Genomic DNA, 16382 nt, shown 5'->3' on the forward strand with positions numbered 1-16382 from the left:
GCTAGATAAAGCCTAATGAAGAAAGCCACCAGAACGTCTGAGACAAAGAAAATCAAATACCTGCACTGGCATCATCCTCATGGTGACTGAACGACCGCAGCGCCAGAGTTCTCCCTACTTGATGTTGCAGGAAACTCTATGGCGCGCATTTGCCACCGCAGAACGCATGCTCATTGCTCAAAGCATTGCACACCAAGTCTCCGCTCACCATTTCTACAGCTGCTTCTGCTCTCGCGAGAACTGCAAACATGTCCCGACCGAAGAAGGTGAGCGTTGCTTCTACGTCATGCGCCAGAACAGCCAGAGACAGGAAGCGCTACTTTAGTCCAACCGAGGAACAGTATCAAGAATTTTTAGCTCGGAAACGCGCAAATACGGAGCTACATTATTGTGCTGCCCACTACGATAACGATTGTTAAGGATGTTTTCTCTGTTTTTCGATTTGCCTATGATTGCGGTTCTTTGCATTTTCAGTCCTTTCTTGTTTGCATATTTTTCATAATTTTGAAATTGTTATTTCTGTTGACGCGATCTCATCATAAGAAGTGGCTAGACGCGAAAGTTTCCCTTCGTGCGCTCAAAGGACGCCACACAGACCGGCTAGCGGAAGCGCTTCACTGTAAATATTTTTGTTTGTATTTTGACTTATCGCGATTCTTTGCCTTCTTGTTTCCTCCTCTATTCAATCAATTCTTGTCCTGTTTGTAAAACGTTTTTGTTATGCCACGCGTGTGGGACCAGTACATATGTTTAACTTTTTCTTTCTAAATGATGTGGTAGAAAGAGCCACACTGACGCGAAAGCAGAAAAAGACTGTTGTAAGAGCTGCAGAATATTAGAGGAAGGGACGTGGATTTTGAACATGTAGGCATATGAGGGTGTCGGAAAGCGCAAGACAGCTGAATAGAGACAACTTGGATTATTTCTGATGGATGCAGACAAAGAAGGTTATATTAATAACAATTGCCAACAATCACCGTAATACACAGTCCCTTCTTTGCCGCAAGGCAGTTAGAGGTAGCCAAAGAGGTAGTGTTGTATTCACGGCAATTTTTTAATTATTTTATTTTGACGAGGTACTAAGCGCTAACAAAGCGTGCCTGATGCTCTCTAATGTCACATTGTGGAGCATTTCGATCGTCGAATGGCAGCACACGCGCCTTCCCAGCAAACTCCAACGTAGCAGTTCGTCGGGCCACCGATTTCTTCCGCCAATGGAGTTACCTGTAAAAGCAAATTATTTGTTGCAGATTACGTCAGCAGACAAACAGCCATGATAATGAACAAAGGGGAGAAAGCTGAGAAATGACGCTGGAATTACGTAAGCGGTTACGCTGAAGACACTGCAACTGCAGGTGAAAACGTAGCCGAGGGCAAAACAGCGACAAATCTGGTAGGCAATACAGACGTGCAAAAAGTGAACTGGGCTCTATAACGTAAAACTATTGTAATATGTTTTTATTCCAATATCCTGATGTCAAATTTGCGTAACCGCCGACGCAAGCATCGGGCGTTGACCCGCAAGGTTGTCTGAACAAACCAATCAAACGCTCTCCTTGTTTATAGGACGTCACTTTTGTTTGCTTTAAAACGAATAATATTGCCTACAGTGAGCGGCTTGTCTTACCTAACTGGCTGACAAGAGGCGAGGAGCACGCTCAAGTGGAGAGGGATTCTATGGGGCCGAGACAGTGCACTGAAAATCGATAACCGGATGAAGAGGGTGGTGCCGGCGTCTGTGATTGGTCCGCTTTCCCATACTTGGCTTCAAGTGACTTCTTGAAAATCGCGGCGGCATGCAACGGAATATTATGAATGCCGCTAAAACGGATTCTGAGCAAAGAAGAGTTGGCGGAACAGGGTTGTAAACGTGCCGCAAGTGCTTGAAAATGCTAGACGGCCACGCAAGAAGTTTTATTGTACGCAAATAAACCCAATCTCTCCGGCAAGTGCGAGTAGCCAGTGCCTGAACTATCGGCGGCTGCCATCTTTTATTCCTTTCGTAACGGGGTACCCTGAGGCCATTCAGAATAACTTCTGTTTTGTTCGGCATATTATTGCATCTTTAACGTGTACACGTCACTTTGACGCGGTGAGTTTTCGCGGTTTTGCGACGTCGCATGAAAGACAGGTGAAGTGGGTGCAGCCCGGAAACTTTTGACCAATAGCCGAGGGCTAAGGGCGAAAAGGCGTTGAATCAGAAATAAGTATTTTTTGTTCGGTCCAACGATGCATAATCAGTGTGTATGCGTTATATCAGATGGGGAGCTATAGCGGTTTTCGTGACGTGGCGTGACAGACAAGCGAAGTGGAGGTGGTTCCAAAAAGCTTTTGACCATTCGCGAAGGGCGATTGCAGAATTGGAATAAAAAACTTTTCGAAAAGCTTTACGTCATAGCGCCCCTGCACTATATCAAAGAAAAATAGTCCAGTTTTCAAAATAGACCAGGCATCGGCAACCCAGCCTTCAGTGACAAGCTAGGCCATCCGAAATCCTGGCTCTTCAGTTGTTTTCTCCTCTCGGGTACTTCGGTGCCGCGGGGTCGCAAAAGTAGGAGCCGGAATGTATAGGTTAAATTACGACGCAATAATTACAATGCGACCGCAAAATTTTTTGGTTACTAGCACTGCCCCGTGGAGCAAATAAACATGTTCCTTTATTCCATCTCTTTCGCAGAAGGAAAATGCGCCGAAAGAGCGGCAAATACCGCCACCTTGAACGTTTTATAAGACTGGCGGCAGAATAAAAACTGCTGCGCTCTCAATCATCCTCAGTCCGGCACTGTGGGATAGACTGCGCCCTTAAATATCAAGCTTTCTTTTTGCGCATCCCTACGCAGCGTATGGCTCGCTATGCGCGTGCACACCCCTCAGAAACGCTCCTAGAAGCTGTTGTCGTAAAAAAAAAAAAAAATTGGAGGACACTTAAGCTTCACCTTTAAGAGTGGAATGCCCAATAGCATTCAAAGAAACCCGGCTGCTACTCAGGCTTCCCGGCAATTGCAGCGTATGTAACGGCAATGTTTACCGGGACACGCTCGCGGCGAAAGCTATAGTGCCGGTACAGTAAAGTTTGCCGCTACCCTGACGTCATCTGCCGCAGCGATGCGGCAGTACTGGGAAGGTGGCTCTGGGGCTCGGCCGGCTGGAAGCGCATTACTTCGCGCGCACTGCACTTCGTGTCGGCCACGGTTGGGGCCGTCTCCTTTTTTTTTTTCTCGGATAAGTCCTGCGACAGCGCAAGCGTGTCGGACTAGCGTCGAAGTTAAGCAGGTTCGAAACAGAACAAGTGGAACCGACGACAGTGCTGCGTAAGACACATCCATGAAGGCCAGCCCGGGATAGATTGGTACATGTTTCCGGGCAGGCCTCGCGAACTAAAACAGCGAAAGAAATGGATCGCAGCTGCGAGGGAAGTTAGGCTCTGTCATCATATTTCTGAGGAGGGTTTGCTTTGTAAATCGTGCTACACGTGCGCCTTTCGCGGCTTGTACGACGCCAGCAGACATGGTCAGGTCAGCTGCTCAACATTTAAAATACATTTGTCACGACTGTGCTGATTCGACGAATGCTTAGTGTAGCCTTAGCATTTGGTATGGTCAGGATAACACTGGCGTGTGTGATGAAAAATATTTTATGGCGAGGAAGCTTATTTCATGCTGACAAGCGCTAATTCACAGACGATAGTCGCTTCGGCTGCGGGCGTCGGAGGCGCAGTTTCACATGGTGGGATTTTTCTTGCGACTTTGCATTTGCGAAATCGCCTTTCAAAAGCGAAGCGCACATGCAAACAAACGAATTTGTAAGCGATATCAGAGCTTGTGAAAATGGCATAATGAACCTCGATAATTCTACATGTTGAAAAACCAACATTAGCGTCATATAAGTTCTGGTCTCGTGGCCAATAAATCTTATTTTTTAGGTGCAGATGGCTCCAAATGGGGTGCCAAACAAATCAACCAGGATATGTTCTAATCATTTAGTCAATGAAGAAAAAAGCACAATCGAAAGTAATCCTCACAACAATTCGACGCTTATTCTTGACGTTTACAAAATGCGGCAAGCTGACGGCAATAATTTGACGAATAAAAAGACCTGGTAAATAAGGGCTTGCTTGTCTCACTTGCCGCGCGAAATGACTTGTAGTTGCGTCGATTACGTCGGCAAGTAGGTCCCGGTGATGTGTTCAGCAGTGAGCCAGGACAGACCGCTTACAACTGCTTCAAAACAGCAAAAGTTTTCGTTTGGTACCGTGCCAGACGACGAATCACAGAGGACGTTAGGGTACCGTGGTGTTACACAGTCCCTCAAGATCGCACCCGACCGGATCAAATTTCTCAATTTATATCAAGCATGATCCCTGCTACATGGTCCAACAATTCCAATCGAGTTAGCTTATCTCACTCGGCATGACGGTGCTGACGACAGCCTACTATCGCGATCATGAAGCTCGAACTCGTTGCGTAGATCGCGATCAACTAAACGCATATCGACGAAAATTGCGATCCATTGTGACTGCGCAGCTGTACCTGATCAAAAGCGAACTGTATGGCGATCTAAAGTAACAATGTGACATGGGCATCAAATGATAGGGCGCGGTTTAGAACGCGCCGCAGAGCGATGAGGCATGCGTCGCCAACAACGAGGCGTCAATTCAAAATCGATCAACCTATTAGAAGCACAACGTTTTCAGGGTGTCAGCCTGGTGACTTCAATGTTAGTGTCACAGAACTCTTTACTGGCATGTAGGATGAACTCGTACAGTTGTTTTCCCTGCTGCGAACGACACTTCTCGTGAACGTCCAGGCCGCCACTCTTTTCGCGGAAAGAACATGTGAAGTAGCGTACAGCTTTTCTCCGTTGGTTAACCCTAAACAGCAAAGAGTATTTGTGACATCACCGAGGAGCCCGCGTGGACCTTCATGTACAAAAAAAAAAAAAAAAAAACGGCGAATCACGGATATACGTACGGATTTCGGTGACATGTCCACGAAGTTTAAATTTAGCGGTCTTTTCACCTTCCCAGCGTCGCGCCGCTCGTCACAGGAGGCGTTGAGCAGGACGGCACCCGTGCTGCTCAGTGGCGCCGCCTGTTCACTGGATGGAGCCTATGCACGAAGGCGGGCTTTCTGGTTGAAACGCGGCCTTTTGCAGGGGCCACGATGCGGTAAGCCTTTAAACTTCGTAAAGTAGTGCCACGCTTTGAAGAATGCCGACCCCTCCTTGCGCGCTCTGATCGAAGCCGACGCCGCGTCGCCATTGGCCAAATGGCGTGTGCGCTCGGCGGCTTCGTTTGTTTACAGTCGCGCTTCAGCGCCATTTCCGCTTGAGAGGTGTCTACGCATTGGCGAGGAGCACATGTTGGCGCCATTGCTGTTCTGTGTTGTTTTGGTTTGCGAACGCCTCGAACATTTGAGGAAAGTGCTACCTCGCTTCACGGCATTTTCTATCACCATAACCTGCTGCGCCATCGTATGCCAAAATAGTTTCATCAAAGACAAGGAGCTCTTCTCGATACTGTCCGGTAAGGGCTACGGGTTAGGAAGAAAGACAGCTTCATCAAACAGGAAGCCAGAACGTCAGACCAAAATTTTCCACACAAATATAAGAGGTAGTTGCGAGTCTCTGACAGCATATTCCTATGCGACGTGTGCTTTTTTTATATAAGCAGTACGGTCGTCTTTGGTGCGCTTAATTATATTGTATGCCAACAAGCTTCAATTCGTGGGCACGCACGGCTGCGTGCGAAAATGTGATTACGAAACCTTAAGGATTCAGCACATTCCTTTTGACAAAACTTTAGGCTCGAGCCCGAAAACTCATCTTAATAAAGTACCTCTCTGCATTGTGTGGTTACTAACTTGCCTTATTTAGAGCGAATAGCTTTATTCGCCTCTTTTGTTCGTGTCGTCTTTCGCGGTCGCCCGGCGGATTTTCGATACAAAGGAAAAGTGTACGTAATCTCCCGAAACTGCGTTCGCCGCCGAACGATAGCATCATAAGTCTTTGAGACGTACGTCTTAATTCATGTCAGCTTTAAAGTGGGCGTAGATTAAGATGCGGTGGCGGAGCACTCGCAAAGAGAGCGCGCGGCCACCCGCTCGTTCACTGGATGGTTTAGCCGTCGTTCACTCGCTCGTCCGTTCGCACGAGAAACATAATAGCACCATCGCCCACCTCTGAGCCTTTGCGTGTGCTTAGGAAGTTGGCATGCACGCACGTTGGCGGCACTGTAGATTGTAATACTCTTTCGAACGTTCAGAGAACTGATCGTTCGTGCGCTCTGTCGGCCTTCCTTTGTCATAGCTAACACCCGCCGCGAATTCGCTTGGTAGGGACGGCTCGGTTTATTTAGGCTACTAGGGGATTGCTGGAAGTCAGCATGTTGGTATTCGATCGTAAATGTGTTATTTACAACGATTCGCAACAGCATCTTGCGACATTCATTTGACAAATGTTGCGCACCTAATGGTACCGCACGGGATATATTCGGAGTCATGGCACAGCGTTAGCGCTCGTTCAGATACATAAAGAATAATTATCAAAACAGGACAAAATAGCTTCCGTCACTGAATTTGTATAACCATCCGTCTAGAAATTCTATGCTCTACACGAAGTTACTCAGAGCTAGAAAGACAACGCGAGCGCCTAAAGCGCATCGCCTTGCTATGCGTGCATTCACTCTGCGAAAGGCCGTCTGCTACGCTCGAGCGACGTAGCCGGCGTGACAGTCGGGGACGGAGCGCAAAAGAGAGGAGAAACGAGGAGAGGTGAACGCGGAGGAGGAGAATGTGGCTCCTTTAACGTAGCGAAACTCTCCTCTTCCGCCTTCAGTACTTCGACAGTCCAATTACCGAGGCATGGCACGCGCACACGACGGCTGCCCTCGCTGTAGCCGTTATCGATAAAAGCCCCTTAAACTTCGTAAAGTATCGCTACGCTTTGAAGAATGCCGCATCCTCCTCTCGCGCTCTTGCGGGGGCCGACGTCGCGTCGCTATCAGCCTAATAGCATCACGCGGGCCCTGGCGGCGTGCTTCAGCACCGTTTTCGCTCGAGAAGCGTCTATGGAGTGGCAAAGTAGCGACACTTTCCTCCTCCGCCTTCGCTTCTCCTCCTCGTTTCTCCTATGTTTCACGCTCCCTCCTCGACTGTAGCGCCACCAACACCGCTCGAGCGTAGCAATGGGCCAACATGCGCTCTTTGCCACTCCGTAGACGCTTCTCGAGCGAAAATGATGCTGAAGCCATAAAGTTAGTAGAACAACTCCAGAGGAAAAGCTGGGCCGGAAAAGTGGGAGCCTCTAGGGCGCCGCCCTGTTGCTACTGGTCATTGTGGCCAGCGAAATTACTATTGAAAGAGCTGAAAACAAGTACAGGTCATATTATGCTTTGTCATCTAAAAACGCATACCTGATGGCTTTGTGAAGGTGGCGCGTTAATATTAAGTTTACAGAAAGCGATCGCCAAGTCAGTGACTTATGTAAATCACGATGTACGCATTCATGCAATGAAGGATGACGCCAATTTCGGTTTCGAATCTGTTTTTTTGGATGCGTAGTAGTTTGGTACAGTTTAGGTTTGACATGCGATCGCGCGTCAACATCAGACGCTATGGCACATTCGTGCCTTTTGTGCCACCGAAGCCGCGAAGTGCTCTGGCATATACCTTCTAATGTAACTAAACGAATGTATCTTCTTGTTCAGAACATCACGCCAGTAGACAGCTCTTGTGATGCATTACAATCGTTTGAGAAACGTCACAGTACAGCATTTTTCTACATGCGGAGCGGTGTTTTTATTTGCAGGTTTCCCTTCAGTAGAAAATTGCTGGACAGACGGGTCTGCGCACCGGAATTGTACTGGCGAATCCACAAGCAAGTCATAGAATCTGCAATTTTTGCACTTTGAACGATCATGCTTTTACAAAGGCCACAGCAGAAAAACAGCCCGATGCCGAGTATTTCTGTGCCACGAAGCAATCAAGAGGCGAGTGCCTAATACGGACGAAATCTAGTGCATGAACCCACATATTATAGCGTAGGCGTTTTATTAACTGTGCAATATTTTCAACACTTCCTTGCATGCAATTTTATGTGGCGTATCTTTTCTGGTCACAAATGTGTGCAGCGAATCTATTTGCATGATCGACTCCGGGCCTGTGCGACCGTTCACTTGCACTTGATGCTGAGTCTTTTACATGTATCCTTAAAGTGCAGATATGCACATCAGATCCCTACGAGCATTTTTAAAATTCAATTATTTTAGACAACAGGCACATATGCAATGCTGACATAATCTCAAATACCACTAAGCAGCTGGGACGCATTTTTGTTGACTATACTCGCAGGTAAAATAAGTAGACCATGTGGACAGCTTCAGCTCATTTTCCTTAAATCAGTGTGTACAAGGGGTATGCAAAAATAAATTTTTTCTCACGAACCGATTATTTTCCTGCATAAGCAAGAGAACCCATTACGTTAGTGTAACGTATCTTGTACATCACACTAATATGTGCTTTAATTTACCAAATGAGATGAGTTCCTTCTATGGCTTATTCAGTCAAATCACACTGCAAGCTGCGTTAATCAATGTTCAATTGTATTTTGAAAGTGTTTAATGAAACATGTTTCCTTGTTATGCAGATATGCAATGGCAAGCCCTTCTGTGTGTTCCAAAGGTAAAATTTAAGCTCTAAATTAAAGAAGACATTTCTAGTCTGAAACAACAAGCAAAAATGGTGAATGCATAGCATCAGAAGCCCAAGGTGCAGAAATTATTAGAAGTGTAGAATGATTTTAAGGAAAGAATGCTATTTCAAAATACAAGACTCTTTAGTGGAGGTCAAGCAAGTTAATATAGGTAGAATACTCTGCAAAATTATGCGAGTGATGCGACATCAAACAATGGGTCTGCAAATGCGTTTTTCTGCAAAACAAAAGCTGATGATTGCCATTACATAAGTCGCTTTAGCATCATGAGACTGCTGCTTCATAACTTCAGAAATAAACCAAAAAACAAGACACGCTCAAATAAAAAAAAACACTTTAATGATGTTTTTTCCCCACTGAGATAAATAAAAAGAAGCACATCATACCTAATGTGGACATATCGGAGGCCTTGTGAAACACTAAAGGAAAAATTCAGTTTCGAGATATGGCACTTGCCGCATAGATGTGGGGGCCCTTGCACTAATAGTGATAGTTACAACTACATTTAGAAATTGAAAGCATTCATGCATACAAGGATGATTCTTTGCATTTTTGGTTACCACTTCAAATGCCTCTACCAAATGTTACCATGCTGCGCGCAGCCATACTAAGGATCTCACAGCAACACCTACCGGTAAAGAGCAGAAGCAGTCAAAGTGCTGGTGTGTTCTGGACACTATGTTTGAAAACTTTTAGGCAAGAAGAGTACAAGAAACAACCGCATTTATTTCCCTAATTCCCCATTTTAATGGCTTTTTATTTTTGCTTAGACAATGCCTACGCCTAGCCACAGCAGCTCCCTCATACAGACACCGCAAGTCAAGAGGCCGTGGAGGCAAATGCAGGTAAGAGGCAAGAATCAATAGCACTGGTATCGACATTCACCTAATTTCTTTATTTTTCTTTCGTTTAGGCAGCCAGCACACCTCGAACAGCCATCTTGACTGCGGGTGTGTTACCTTAGACGCCAAGGAAACATTTGAGGGAAAACGACAGGCAATGTGAACACCTACTTCTTCATGTAAACGATACTCTTTCTCTCGGATGACTCCCACGCCTCGCCACGCCAGCTCACTTGTGCACAAAGATGCCGCGGAGCCACGTGCAGGTCAGAAGCAAGACGCAGTGGCACTGTTGTCAACATTCACCCAATTTCTTTCATTTTCTTACACCGAGGCAGCCAGTACACCTCGAACAGCCACCTTAGCTGCGGGTGTGTCAGTAGATCGATTGCTGTTGTACATAAGTTCATAATAAACTTCAGTAAACTTGAACTAGATAATAAACTTGAAGACAAATGGGACATTGATGCATTGCTTTTTTTAACTTTTAATGTACACATGCAATATATGTTATACTCTCCAGTGCTACAAAGCGTATTTTGAAGCTTCCCTCTATATTTTGCACCTTTAATTACGTATGTGTTGTGTGGCCCTCAATGCTGTTCATGTTGTAGCAGCTGCTTCGTCTGTGTATCGCACATTGGCTTAAGCTTGTGATATCCACATACTTCTCTCACATATACAAAATAAGGTTACAATAAAAATAGTGTTACAATAAAAAATGAAAGTAGACAATCCGATCGTGGAATTGTGTTTATTACAGTGATTCCTATGACAGTTATTGACAAGTTGACAACTTGAACTGGTAAATCCGTCATGGAAAGCGATTGTATGTACACATGTAGAAAAAAAATGGGTATGTGTGTTTGTAGTAGGGGGGTATAGGAATAGGGCGGTACGAAAAAACGTACCAACACTGTCCTCTAGACCCATTCCGTTGAGGTACTGTAACAAAGCGTGTTATGCATAAAGTTCATACAACTCACTCCGATATTACTGCACACGCCAGGCAACCCGAGCTACATATGCCACGACTCGCAGTCGCGACTGCATCGGATGCCCTCCATATTGTTCTGGTTAATCGTGCTCACTGGGCCCAGGCGCCTTTAAATTATCTCAACCTTGCGAGTCACCGCTGCACGTGCCAGGGGAGCTGTCCGTGCGAACACTCCCTGGCACACACCTGCCTCGGCGGCCCCAACCTACGTACGGTTCTGCTTCGAGCTTGGGTGCTCTTGAGTTCCGTCTTCGCCTGCTTTATTATAATCTCGAGTGCTCTCCTGAGACTTCCGTTTGTCGGTTACATGTGCCCTATAGCTGGATCAGTACTTGTAACAATAAAAAAAAAGCCCCGATCTATCGTCGCGACGATAGATCGCGACAGCGGCTTCTGCCACATACCGTGCCCGTGCGAAGAGAATTACGGAACGGAAACATGGAATCTGACCACAGCTTCGAGCTTCTAGCTCGTTACCTTGTAGAGTGACACTCCTGCAACAGGCATGATCTCTGAAAACAGCATACTGCTGGAAACTTCAACAGGATCATCCTTCGGTTGCATGGCTGCCGGCCAACATGGACCACACGCACACCATCCCGCAACAAAGAATAAAGAACCAACGTATAAAGCCCAAACACACGGCTGCCGCATACCGCATCACCACATTACAAGCGAGACGCCATGCTGCTACGCTGATACGCTTGCCGGATTAAAACTGACTACTGTCACCAAGTCTAGCAAACGTCTCAGGAGCTGGCAACCTCAGCGCGTAGCAACATGGCGGTGCTCTTGCGGTTCCCGATTTCAATGCATGGGCCCTATGGGTAGCTTGTCCTCTAGAGACAGTTTAGTAACTCTATGGCTGAAGCACATGATGCTTGCTATTAAGCCAATTGCGACGCGGCGTCGGCCTCGGCAAGAGCGCGCGACGAGGACGCGGCATTCTTTAAAGCGTGGCGCTACTTTACGAAGTTTAAGGGGTTTTAATCGATAGCGGCTACAGCACCGGCTGACGAGCAGTGACGGCAGCCGTCGCTTGCGCGGGCCATGGCTCGGTAATTGGACTGTCGAAGTGGACTCGCGCGCCACGCGCTTTACATCTCCTATCAGCGAAGCCATATTGCGCGTCGCATGATGGAGCGCTTCGAAATGTAGAGAGAGAGAGAAAGAGAGAGAGAGAGAGCGAATTCGTTCGGACCTATACAATCGGCCAGAAGGCGGGAACATCTTCGGGCCTCCACCAAGCGGCTGTCAAGGCTTGGTTCACTTTTCGTCGCAACACCCACGTTGGTCGCCGCTGTTGACGTAGTTTCTTTGTTTCTGAAAATGCGTACTTGACGTTGGTTACGTCCTCTTACTCTTCGGCGCTAAAGACTGCCCCGAAGCCAGGTTCACGATTACGTGGACTGGTGTCGTTTTATGGCCTACTCGTTGTCCGTCTTTCGTGTTGCGTACAGTCAGCATCCCATGGCATGCTGTTGTTTAATAATATAGGCAAACGAGCATGTACGGTCCGTTAGAGCGGATTATAACAAGGCACAGCAAAGGAGCTGACGCTACTCTTTTCACCACATAAAACACACACACATACAGCAGCGACAAAAACGTACTTTGCGCATACGTATACATACGTACACCTCATAGGGCAGTCACTTTCCTAGCCTTTGTTCTAGCTGATATATGTGACAGGGCATTCAAAATTCGCCAACCACACAGCAATGCTTAACTGCACCGCATAACTTTAAACAGTCTCTGTAAGGACGGCAACGATTACACATAACGTTGTATTGAATAACTGATTGCTCAGCAAAGCCGCATACGGTGAGTGACTCGATGGACGTTACATCCATTTGCTGGTAATGACTACAACGTTCGGCGTTACCATCTCCTTGCACGATGTCAAGATGCTGTGTGCAAACGGTGCTACGAAGTCTCCTATTTCACCGGTACACGCGTTGTTCATGGCAGCAGTGCGCATCTTTCGCACGAATTTTCAAGGGGCTTTACGATGCGGCGGAGGCGAGCGCCACCTTGAAGTCTTTCAAGGAAGCGGGTGCGCTGCTCAGTGGACTCTGAGATATTTACGTGCAGTCGTGCGAAAATGGCGGACGCCGTCTCCAGTTTCTGCATTGTAGAAATGTTGGAAAAGGGGTTTGTTTCAGTTTTTGCGTAACAGAATTATTTTTTCTCGTGTACTGAAATTACAATCCGAGCTCTCTAATGCCTGTAGGTGGCGTATAATTATAATAGTTTACGATATTTCCAAGAATTTTAGTTTGAGAAATTCAATTAGTTCAATAAATTCCTTGCGTCACATGAACGGCCTGGGTATGTGTGTTACGAAAACATTTTTCCGATGCGACGCCTGACTCCGGGCGTTGGACGCCGTCGCCCCAACCAGATTTTCTGCGACACAGGCTTCTTAACGCTATCGCGTTAACACCCCGTGCTACAAGTGGAGCGAGACGTCCGTAGAGCTACTTACCGTCGTCGTCAGCTTTGCTAAGCCGCGTCTTCCGTTTGTGCAATGAGTCTAAATATGCTCAAAAATATCCCGCTTCTTGCACACTTGGTTCATTTCACAACGATGGCAGGGTGAAAACACTGTCCTCGTGACAATATTATAATATATATATATATATATATATATATATATATATATATATATATATATATATATATATATATCTGCCACAGGGACTTGACGAACAGAAAGAAATGCCTCAAGCGTCAACGAATTCAAGGAAGCCATGCATGCCCAAAAGCTTGGGCAAGTTCAGTGTAAAATCTCCTTCAAAAATAATCGCTGTCTATCCCTTATCGACTACACTTTTTTCATGCCCATAGAGTCTGCAGCCCCGTAGTTGCATCACAGAGCATTTAGCTGAACACTGAACACTGCCATCGAGAAATCCATAAAGCTGTGTCTCTCCTTGTGCCGGTTCGCATGTTCGTCTGACGCGTTACGACTGTCGTTAATGTTCACTCGGTGTGGTAGCCACGTGAATATTGTGTTGCGCGGCTGTAATCGGCGTAACGGGTTCGATCGCCGCCGATGGAGCTTAAATGCGAAAAAACTCCTATACACGGTAACGTACACGGTAATTAACTTTATTTTAGGTACACGGTAGTTATGGCAGGCGAATTACTGTGGAGCTGCCCTCTATGGCATGCCTTCTTATCAGATCGTGGTTATGGCAAGTGAAATTTCACAATTATCCGAATTCGCTCTATACGCTCTATACGCTCTATAAACACTGCGTTGTCAAGGAAACTGTGTTCGGATTAGGGACGAGAACGCGTCACAGTTGCTCAATCTACGTTGATATAAGCTGTAAAATATTGTTGATATGGTATCCGTTGTTCTGATCTAGATTATTGGTATTTTTATTCGCGGTAGTAATTCAAACTATCTCAGCGATGTATGCACAGTGCAGAGTTGGCTACTCTAGTTGTTCTGTACCATACGTAGGCGAGAAAGGATTATCGCACATGTTTTCTTTTTGCATTCTATTCATTCACTTTGGGAGAGGGGGTGCAGTGTGTTAATTTGAACATTTCCTACTCTTAATTAAATTCGTTCCTTTCGCCAATTGTTATTACAAGAAACGCAATTTTACGGAATAACGTATTTACCTAACTTTACTAACACGTCTTCTGCTTTGTTTTCACGTAAATATAATTTTGCTTGCATATACTGCTCTGATCTTTGTCCTAATTTCCAAATTGTGTGAAGGGAACTAAGATTTTGATCTTCAAACCTGTTGCGTTTAAGTGCTCTCGTAAACCAAGGTGGAGCAGAAATTCCTGACCAACTTCGTTCTCAATTCTGCAATGTGCATCGAACTTGGCCATAACACATATGTGTACTTCCTAGTTGAATATCCTAATGTAAGTCCCATGCAGCTATTTTGACCTCTGCTCAGGAAGCCCACGATTACCACCCTGGTTGACCAAGTTGTAGAAGATATCTGTCGCATGATAGTATGTGAAAACAATCATTTTCAGGCCCACTGTGCACTATAGAAAACTAAATATTACTACTTCCTCCAACACCGGAAGGAGCCCACAAAACGGCCCGCTTCCACGTACATGTGACTCTCACTCACCCTTAACACAGAAAAAGTGCAGCGTGTCCTCTTCTCCTGGTTCCCGCAGAATTTCTCACCGATAACGAAGTCACCTCACGAGGTTCACCTACTAAGCCCCATTCCCCACGTAGTTCGGCCATGCATATCAGATATCACTCAATTCAGCCAAAAACAAATAATACCGATCTCCTCTTGTTCACTCAGAACTGTGCTAACCTGAATGCCTGCTACATCATCGCGATCATCATCATCATCATCATCGAGACTCTCATGGCTCGATAACCACTGTCTGCAATTTCTTACACGTTTCCGTGGCCCTTTTCCACCTCGATACCATGTTTGCACTCCAACCTGATGGACATAATAATGTCGCCCTGATGATCTGCTTAGCCTCAACGATCGCATCGTCAATTCAGAGTACCGTTAGAATCCGTCTTCCGTTCCCGCCACTTCCATCCTCCTTAAATCCCTCCTCGGTAAAGCAGCCAAGTTGGTGGCTGCCTGCGCTGAATCATTTCTGGAACCTATCCCTGCTGCTGTAGAAGAGGTACTTCATGCGTTCCTTATACGCGTAGCCATGTGTAAGGAGCTAAGACCCCCAACAGATGGCAAAAAATGCGCGGACCGTCACACGGTTCTACGTGCCCTGCTACCTAACGCAAGGCCCGTCGCATTTATCGGTGGATCTGAAATGCTTGACGGCATTGGTCCTACAGTGACTAAGATCTCATCGATAGCCCACTTTTATTGGCAACAGCCTGGCCTGAATACAATGGCTTGCCTTGCTCTTCATTTCTACACAGACCAAAAAACGAGATATCCTTCTTCAAGAGCCTAGTCACAGTATACCTTTAACAGGACAAGCACCTTCCGGGACATGTTCTACGCATATTACTTACTTTACCTGCCTCCGTTGAAAAAGAATCTTCCCACAATATTACGCTGCATATTGAAACGGATTCTCGTCCGATTAATGAACCTATACCCATCATGTCTCAAGCACATTTCCTTGCGCGCGATTCTTACACGTTCCTTGATGGCGTTCCCCAGTTACGCCCCACACTGCATTTCACTCATTTACCTAGAGGCGAAATTTTGAACACCCATACCACCTGACGCTATAGCGGGAACTCTCCTAAGGGTACCTTCTTATTCACCCTTTTTGAACATATCAAGGTTCATATCGTCAGTAATCCTGCTTCACCTATAAGACGCGGTAACGATCGAGCGTGACACCACACCAGACATCACACATCTCAAGGATCCGTTTTCAACAGCGTGACTGAGCGCAAAAACACAATGGCCAGTGATCGTACACTAATGCCTATTACACTTCACGGCAGTGCTTATAAGTACCTTAACAACACTACATTTCGCACCAGTGCGCTAAAATGACGCGTGCGCAAATATTGTGTTCTCCGTAGGGCCCTGATTTCTGTCGGAGCACGGTGAACAAACCAAGGGCGCTATAACATAAAACTATTCCACACTTTTCTATTCCAATTCCGCTATCAGCCATCCACAATTGGTCAAAAACTTTTTTTCCACCACCCCCACTTCACCTGTCTGTCACGCGACGTCACGAAAACCGCGATAGCTCCCCATCTGATATGATGTGTACACACTCATTATGCATGATTTGACAGAAAAAAGAAAAACAGTTATTTCTGATTCGACCCCTTTTCGCTATTAGCCCTCGGCTATTGGTAAAAAGTTTTCGGGCTGCATCCACTTCACCTG

The 16382-nt window shown here is 46.2% G+C and overlaps 1 protein-coding gene across 14 annotated transcripts in view; it reads right to left on the bottom strand.

Moving 5' to 3' along the window:
* Positions 1–1045: 1045 nt before the first annotated feature.
* LOC142576305 (uncharacterized) overlaps positions 1046–16382 on the bottom strand; it is a 109400-nt gene continuing 94063 nt past the window's right edge. For all 14 annotated transcript variants that reach the window (XM_075686370.1, XM_075686374.1, XM_075686377.1 and 11 more), the window contains one exon: positions 1046–1224. In XM_075686370.1, coding sequence (XP_075542485.1) covers positions 1117–1224 — 108 coding nt within the window. In that variant the 3' untranslated portion in view covers positions 1046–1116. The remainder of the gene's footprint in view (positions 1225–16382) is intronic.

The sequence above is a fragment of the Dermacentor variabilis genome, chromosome 3, assembly GCF_050947875.1.
Source record: "Dermacentor variabilis isolate Ectoservices chromosome 3, ASM5094787v1, whole genome shotgun sequence".
NCBI lineage: Eukaryota > Metazoa > Arthropoda > Arachnida > Ixodida > Ixodidae > Dermacentor > Dermacentor variabilis.